Below are 9425 nucleotides of genomic sequence, written 5' to 3'. Positions count from 1 at the left end.
TCTTCTACAATGGGTTCCAGCCGCTGGAATATCAGAATCGACAACAGTTTATATGCAAAATACAAACAAATCGCCTGGAATAGATAACCTACAGAGTGAATTAATAAAATGTGGGGGAGAAAGCCTGCTCAAACATTTGCATAGCCTAATCCACCAAGTATGGACTTCAGAAAAGATGCCAGAGGAGTGAAATGATCGGCTGATTTGTCCCCTGCACAAGAAAGGAGACCAACTAGAATGTAGTAACTACAGAGTTGTGACATTCCTTAACTCTGCATATAAACTGTTGTCGATTTTGACAATTTGAAAACACATACCGACAATATACCTACTGGAAAAAGCTCTAAAACTTTGAAACAATCATTTTAAATGGAATAATTTAGTATATTGCCTGTTCTTATAATGTTTTGTTGTACCTACCTTATCTCGCGGGTCCAGAAATATGTCAAAATAAAGCGTGTCCTGCTAAAAATATACTTCAACCTTTACCTCTATCCAGATTTATCAAACTACTTTACTCAAACATATAAAAATACATGCACAATAATAAATATTTTCAAATAAATAGTATATTATAGTTACAGTAGGTATCTGGTGTATTTTTAATGATATTATTGATTGTTAAAGATTAGGTCTGGGAAAAGATAAAAGATTTTTCTTTATGGCCATTATCTATTACAATTTCCTTGGGTTTTTCGGAAACATTTATATTTACATTTAATTGATACGTTGTATCACTGAGTCCAGTGGAAACCAAATCAGATAACTCGTAAATAAGATTAATTATCGCGTTTTATTGAGAGATAACGTTATCATTTAGGTATATATTATGGGTAACAAGTAAAATATTCACATCACTGTTGGTTTCAGCTTAATCAAAATGTTGCGATTCGTACTTTTTAGTGTATTGGCCGTATTTTTTGTGGGAGGTAAGTTAACTTGAATTTAATTAATTACATATAAAATTAAAGTGTGCTCCGAAGTTATTTTACTGTAAAGAAAATTCGACTAAAGTATCAATTTAATATTGTTATGTCAATAACAATGATGGGAGAGTTCATCCAGTCTATTGTATGAATCCGTGGGTCGCGGATACAATCTCGAGGCGGGAAATTATATTTTTTTAAACGTGTGTTTGATCCAGTAAAGACACAGTCGGTTAGACGAGTGACAAGAAATCATTCTTCGTAAAAAGTATACTATCATAACCAGTATAACTACCACTATATTGAGGTTGACATGCTACCCTTTTATTTTTACTTTATGATGATAGAAAAAAAGATCATCTATATTTTTTATTGGTCATGAAGAACACCGGTCTATAGTGTCGAGGGTCCCAGGTTTGAATCCTGGGTCTGGCAAGTACACATATTGTTTTTCAATGTGTGTATGAGTCAGAGTATGGACCTAATAGGTTGAGCAAGTGGCTGACATCCAATTCTCGTAAAAATGAAAACTGTTAATACAAACCTCCATTCTGTGGGGGCCCATATGATCCTATTAGGATCGGACATGGTCGATAGAAAGAAAAGAAAGTATTTTTTATTGGTCATGAAGAAAAAACTTGTAGAATTTTTTATTTATCAAAGCAATTATCAATATTGAATATTATGTTGTTTAAACTGCAGATATTTATAAATATATGAGGGCTTCGGGTTCGATCCCGGTGAGGTTACAATACATAATGTGCCCTTAAATTTATACTGTACTACGTACAGTAAAAATTTTAGTTCTGGTTTTTTGAGCAAAACAGAAATCGGTTTTACCATAAATATTATATCCAATGGTAAAGAAAGAAACTTTATTTCAATTTTGCCGATTAATGTCCATTGTAAGTAGTGATTGTTGGATATAACTTGTAATCAAATGACGTGAGCCGGAGATGGTTATTTTAAATAGGCAGGATTTTGGCAGTTATTTTTAACGGCTATATTCAAATTAAGTTTTGACTACAAAAAATAGATTTTGATCAGGTAAAAAATATTTCTGGATTCTATAAGGTGGTTTAATTGATTATTTTTGATAATACATATTTTTTTTAAATAATTCCAATATAACGCCTATCTGTACCTACTTGTATATATTTTTTATTGAAAAGTAGAAAATCATGCATTTAAGGGTTAATGAGATATCAAAGTCTGGGTGTTTATGTGATTTCATTTCTACTACTGCGATACGATTTCACTACATTACTATCATTTGCCCGTATGGCCTATTGTATGGTTAAAAAAATATTATTCTTTTATACATATATACATATATATTGACTATGTCTGATCCTAATAAGACCATATGGGCCTCCACGGAGTGGAGGTTTGTATTAACAGATTTTTGTTTTTACAAGAAATGGATGTTATCCACCTGATAAAACTATTTGGTCCATTCTCTGATAGAAACACAAATTGAAAAACAATATATGTGTACTTGCCAGACTCAGGATCTGAACCTGGTACACACGATGTAATAGTTAAGGCCATCGTAGGCGTTTAATATATTATACATATTTTGCTGGTTAGTTTTTCTTTTATTTATAACGTATGTTTGGCCCAAATGATATACGAATTAAATACTTAAGATTATTCATAATTTAAATTCAAATGTCACCAAGTACCTTCAGCCGATATTATTATTATTATTAATTAATTATTTAATGTACGTGTTGTCACTGTAATGTACTTATTAGTGTTGTTTATAGAACTTTACAGCAGAATCAAAAATACAACAGGTTTTCTTGACATATACTACAACACGGCAATTTTGTAAAATAGTCCCAGAATATCTTTGAGCGGAATGCGCCTGTTTTGAAAAATAGTGTGTTGAATTATTTATACTTATGATATAAGTAATTAAAATACCATTTTTATGTTACGTTGTGTTGTTCTGAAAGGTCTCTTAATAAATTTTATTACAAAAGTTAGTCATATTTAAATAACACAATTTAAATACTATAAATTAAAGAACATACATTAAAAACATCAGTTTCATGGATCCTTACATAAAACTATTGTTTCAAATTTCAAACAAAAGCCCTGAAATGATATTCCATAAGAAAATAAATGTGCTTTTTTTCAGAAGCCCAATCATTAGGCAGAATTGTTGGTGGACAAGAAACAACCATCAATGTTAGACCATACCAGGTATCTCTCCAATCTAAAAGCATTATCAGCTACAATCATTTCTGTGGAGGATCCATCATCAGTTCAAAATGGTTATTGACAGCTGCACATTGCACAGCGTAAGAATGAAATTTGATAATTTAGAAAAACTTATTGTTAAATATAATATATTATTATGAATAATTATCAGATGCTTGGAGTAACTAAACTTAAGGGTAATTTTTAATACGGTTTTATATTTTAAGTATTCATATTTATGCTAAAATATTAACACAATATCAAAACAGATTATTAGAAATTATCCGTTTTAATTCTCAGTTCATGGGATTAGATTCTTAGTTTGTTACACAAAAGAAAAACCGTTGTGTGTACTTATGTACGCGCGTTAGAATTTATACTTCTTTTGCGTAACAAAACAAAAACAAAACTTGTGATAAACTAGATTCTTTGACTAACTCTTAATTATCTTGTTAAATTACACACTCAGGAAAAAGGACCGCTTATTGGAATACCGTTGGCTTATTTCTATAGATTTTAACTTATATTACTAACTGAAGTTTAATCGTTTGTTTACGTGAATTGCAAATGGCCGACAATAATAAATTCGCTGCCTAGGCAACGGAACAATTCTTAACTATAATATTATACTGTATAATCGTCACAATTGCAATATCATACTGTGGCGTAAAGGTAGTGCGTTCGCCTGATAACCGAACAATCGGTAGTTCGAATCCAATCGAGTGCGTTTTTTTCGTGTGAAAAAATAAATTATGTGTTACATGTCACACGCCAAAAATACACTCTGATCTGATTTCCCAAACGCGCCAAAAGAAGTATAACTTCAAAAATATATACATCATTTCATAATACTTTAAACAACTATAGAAACGTAGAATATTTAAAAAAAAAGGTATATTTATATTAGTATTTAAAATGATATCGTAAAATAATTAAGTGTATTGTGTACATACTCTGAGGCATGTTTCCTTAACGTAACATGTCGCAACCAATTCGAAAGAAAATTAAAAAGAGGGGCTCCTAAGAGTTAAAACCTGCCACTCCTATAAAATGATGGATATAATATTATAGAAGATTTTGATAAAATTCTACCTGCATTATTGTTATTCACATATTTTAATTCTATTTATTTGTAAATAATGTAAATTCAAGAAAACTCTTTTCTACATACTGAATTAGTAGGTATTTTGCTGTAAGTATGATTTGCAAAAAAGGCTTTACTATGCTTCTATTGTTTACACAAAATATAAATTAGATTGTTCATTTTTTATCGTAGGGGCCTAAGAATCTGTCAATACGTCATGTCTGTACGTCATCAAATGCGCCACTGTACATACTTATTATTTTAATTTGGCTTTTGGCCATTTCGTAAATAATTTTTGTTTTACTATTAATGGATGTTAGCTACTTGCCCAATCCATTAGGTCCGTGCTCTATGTTTAAACATACATTGAGAAAACAAAATGTGATTTTGCCAGATCCGGGATTGAAACCCGAGAGCCATGCTCTTATAAATCGATACGTTATCACTCGGCCATCACGGTGTGCGATACTATTAGTACATATTTGATACGTCACTAAGAGTATTAGTACACTCTTCATTAGCTATCAATAATATAATGACTTATATATGATATAATATGTATTAGGTACTTTACGATTATATGAAGGTGTGATATAAAAGGCATTTTATAAACTCATTGAAGTAATTATAAAATTATCTTATTTCTTAATAATTATATCATATTATCAGCTACATACCTATACTATTATTGTTGAAAAATAAGTATACATTATTTTATTATCTCGAGACTATCTACTTGACACTAATATTAAAAGATTGAATAAAATAATACTATTATAATATCTACTTATACATCGTTTTATCTCTGGGATTAGTCAAAATGAAGCTGAAATATTTCATTGTGCTTTTAACACCCATTTTATTAAAATTTCGTCATATTATTAATTCTATCTACAAAAAAGATACTGACATTTAATTTTAAACATGTCTATATTAATACGTTAATCCATCGGTATCAGTCTACTATACTAGGAACACGGCTATATCATATAAATATTAATATTAATTTCGATTGCGCTGAAACAACTCGAATAAAAAATAGTACTTTAACATGTTAATATAGAATTAGGAGTTAGTTTAGAAACTTTATTGTATTTTTTAATACGGACTAGCGTCGTACGATTTGGTACCTTTGTAGTGGTATTCCGGTGAATGATTTATATGTACAAGTGGCGTGCGGTAACTTATTCTCGCAGGAATACTGTTTAAAAAAATCATATAAACATACTATTTGCAACATAATATTTAAAATCTTTGGCTGTCTTATGATAACGTAGGGAAAGGTAAGGCGTTTTTTGATTGCCGCTAAGTTAAATTTTGTTAAATTTAGATAATTTGCGGCGTCATACTGCCAACGTGAAGATCTATTCACTTAAATTGATCGTCTGTGTATTATTAGGTTTTGTTACTTACTACAATTTTAATTGTGCCTCTACGTGGTCCTCTCTTTCATAGGTACTCTTAACATAAAGTCATGTAAATTCAGTCAAAAAAAATTTGGTTGCATGTCAACCTCAGCCTTGTATAACTTCTCCTGATAAATTCATACTCACAGAAAATGATGCTTACAGACAAACGTAGGGTCCCGTGAAACAAGAGCTATTCGTTATTAAGTAAAATTCAATCAACCATTACATAATAAATTATTAATAGTAGTAAAACATAGTGTTTTATAGATTATTTTTATTTATTTTATATATAATGAAAATGACAAATTATAAATTGAAAGCGTTTGTGACATGACATAAATATTAGTGTGAGCAATATTTAAAAACATATATAGAGTTAATGTTATGGGAATGTTAACAGCATTAATGTAGGCACTCCTACAATATTATCAATAAGTCAGTATGCGCCAATATAATAAATGGAACAAATAAAAGTTTGATTAAAGGAAATTTTAAATAAGCTGTGATTTTTCAGATCTTTAAATAACTTGGCAAACATATACGCTCGCGCAGGATCTACTGACTATAGTACTGGCGGTCAACTCCTCAAAGTTAAGAGTGTAGTTCGCCATCCACAATATGACTCCAGCAAGTTGACATATGACTTCGCTCTTATCGAAGTCAATGAAGATATCGTATTCGGACCTCTGGTGAAGGCAATCAAGCTTACTGATACGACCGACCCTGTTGATAATAGTATGGTTACTGTCTCTGGATGGGGAGTAACAAGCGTAAGTAGTACAATCAAATATCATTTGTTTATTTTTATAGAAAAACTACGTGGAAAGCCCATCAGGCATAAAAAATATCTATATTCTTTTTAATTATTATTATAAATACATTTTTAGGAACGTGTATCGAAAGTCGAAAGTTCTCATAATAAAGTTTATAAATTACATATCGTATTAATTTATACCAGTATCAAGGAAAATGTCTAAATAAACATAAAATAAAGTAATCCAAATAAATGACCAAAATATCTTTTAAAACCTTCAACTAAATCTTTTACATATATATATAATTGAATATAAAATTGAAACTGCGTAAAAAAATCCGTGTGCAATTTTGACTTGAACTTTTAGACAATATAAAACGTGTAAGAGAAACAACAATTAGATATCTCAGGATATTTTTATCAATGGTTTACAATATTTATTACAAATATAATTATTAGTATTTATACTAAATGTAGTGCCGGAAATATTATTTTCAGGTAATTATTATACATCTGTCAAAATAAAGTTGAATTAACATTATTTGAATATAAAAAAAGCATTAGGTATGTATCTCTAAAGATTTGAGATATTTAGCAATGTATTTTTTACTTATAATTTCCCTTAAAATGTCATAAATTACCAAAAAACACTTAATTTTATAGTTTCAATATAAATATGATTAATTACTAAACATTTTCATATTATTCCTGTAATAAAAACAAAGTTTTTCAAACTTTCTTGGCTTAATAAAATTGAAGGTTTAATTTTATAATTTCTAAAGGCTGGTTTGGGAACTATTGGAAAGAATTAACGTAGTGCTGTACTAGCAATTTGACAATATCCTGTTATGATCCTTTTGGTACTGACAGAGATGCGGTAGCGTTAGTCTAGGAAATCCTAAAGTCTGATTCATTTCTACTTTTGTGAGGTTTGGGGAGGACAAAGACCAGCAAACTTTCTGTACATAAAAATGTACCAATAGGATTATAGATTCGTTTGTCCTTTCTACTTGTGCGTTTTAGATCTTTTCTTTTTATTCTAGACTATATCCTGAACTTGTTTTTTTTTTTTTTTTTAAATAATAACCAAACTAATAATTGTTTTACATTTAGGAAACAAATCCCTCTACCCCAAAGAAGCTGCGCGAAGTAGATTTGCCTGTCTATAACCACGATTTGTGCAGAAAAGTGTACTCCTATTTGACAAATGCTCAGATCTGCTTGGGAGGAACTCCTGTAGGAGGAACCAGCGCATGTTTTGTAAGATTTTAATATCTGTATAGTAAATATAATTTGGAACAACCTCAAAATACAAAAAAAAAAGAAAATGAGAACAGAATGGACCCACATTAATCACAACTTGGGAGATTATCTTTATTAATTGAGTTATATATTCAATACTAAACCATATCAACAGCGATGAATCTGATATATTTGAAATTCTGTAAATATTGGCAACCATCGACGTATTACACCCACCAACTTTGTTTCCTAAACGATCTCTCAAAATTTTAGTTTTGAACTGCTTATATTTTTTTTAAATTAATTATTTTTTTTGTTGAAGACCGAATATCTGTACACCTTTTTAAATATTGTAATATTTTTTATTGAATATTTATATTTTGGAATAACCTAACGAAAAATACCTATTAGTAAATTCCTAGACTGTATGTTTAATGAAAATCAGATTTGTTGTTTTTTTAATCTGCTGTATTAAGCACAACATAATCTATTTATAAATCATTAGGTCAATTTACGATAATTCAAAACTAATTCATTAAAAACTCCGAAAATATAAGCATACAAGAATGGTGTATAACTTGACAAACCTAAAACGAGTGTGCCGAGCCTTTGATTTAAATTAAGTTTACTAATGGAGCATCGATATAATCACTGATATTGCAACTGAGGTGTTATTAAAAATTCTATTAACATGCAGCTAATTATTAAATATTGACATTCCGATATTTTCAATTCCGTAATTTCTGGCAGAATCTTGGTATTTCAAACTCTTTAGGATGTCAGCCATTATTGAATTTAAAAAATATATATTTAATTAACCTCATAAAATATACATGTTTGAAATCTGCTTACGGTATCTGAATATTTTTTGGGAAACCGAAACGTTTCTATATAATTACTATTTGATAATATCCAATTATTTTTCCTAGGGTGACTCTGGTGGCCCTTGTGTCCAGAACAGCGTCCAATATGCCTTGGTAAGCGGTGGAACAAGCTGCTCAGCCAAGAATATTCCCGGAATCTATGCTAGAATTTCGATCGCTAGAGACTGGATTAAGAAAGTGTCAGGAGTTTAAGAATGTTAATATTAATTAAACGCAATTTGTGATCATAAGTGTGTTTTCCAAGTTTTTAAGTTAAATTTAAATTGTTTAAATAAAGATAAAATTTAAACAAAGCTGAACATCTTTACCTTATTTTTAATACCCTCTTATAAGTTTGCTCAAAAATATATATTTACACGAAACTGTGGATGTCTTTATGAAGGTACTTGTTATAGTACCTAATTATAAAAAATGTATTCTTTCTAAATTATTTTTATTAATGAAAAAAATATCAAAAAATATTGATTAATATGAAATACCTACAATATAATATGTATAATAAATACATATTCTAAATAATTTTATAAAGATCACTATCAGTTTTGTAATGTAATCTTAGGTTACCCAGTCCTGCCAACTGCAATTCAGGTATTATTTATCTTCTTCTTCATATTTCGGTGAATCCTAGAATCATCAATATTATATAATATATATATCTAAAATATTATCATTTTAAAAATCGATTGCATTATCCCGTAAATACATATAATTGATGACGTCTCTGTCACATTTCATTTACCTGTCACAAATTATAAATATACATTACATAGAGAGCGTTGCATTCCATTACATTACATTACATTATTAAAAAAAGTTCATAAATTGGTTACGTATTGGTTAAATGGGTTTCATACTCATTTTTTTTTTAAATACTTTTTCATTTTCTGCTGCGATTTTATACCTATTTCTCACACTGGT

General features: G+C 29.4%; 1 protein-coding gene across 1 annotated transcript; it reads left to right on the top strand.

The window, feature by feature from the left end:
- Positions 1-856: 856 nt before the first annotated feature.
- On the top strand, positions 857-8802 carry LOC147064031 (trypsin 3A1-like). Its single transcript, XM_085958738.1, has 5 exons — positions 857-929; positions 3073-3235; positions 6142-6397; positions 7495-7641; positions 8553-8802. Exons 1-5 carry the CDS (start codon positions 881-883, stop codon positions 8697-8699), a joined length of 762 nt encoding a protein of 253 aa, XP_085814864.1. The 5' UTR covers positions 857-880; the 3' UTR covers positions 8700-8802.
- The last annotated feature ends 623 nt before the right edge of the window (positions 8803-9425 follow it).

The sequence above is a fragment of the Rhyacophila brunnea genome, unplaced genomic scaffold (assembly GCF_057557595.1).
Source record: "Rhyacophila brunnea isolate RB1 unplaced genomic scaffold, BYU_Rbru_1.0 scaffold_8, whole genome shotgun sequence".
NCBI classification, from domain to species: Eukaryota; Metazoa; Arthropoda; class Insecta; order Trichoptera; family Rhyacophilidae; genus Rhyacophila; species Rhyacophila brunnea.
The sequence above is the reverse complement of the archived record's forward strand: the minus strand, read 5'-3'. Positions and strand labels throughout refer to the sequence as shown.

Bases quoted from the DNA above. Each gene is read 5' to 3' on its own strand.
- LOC147064031 (XM_085958738.1), top strand. From the start codon at position 881: ATGTTGCGATTCGTACTTTTTAGTGTATTGGCCGTATTTTTTGTGGGA. The intron at 930-3,072 runs GTAAGTTAACTT...GCTTTTTTTCAG, and splicing joins GGCCGTATTTTTTGTGGGAG to AAGCCCAATCATTAGGCAGA. The intron at 6,398-7,494 runs GTAAGTAGTACA...TTTTACATTTAG, and splicing joins CTGGATGGGGAGTAACAAGC to GAAACAAATCCCTCTACCCC.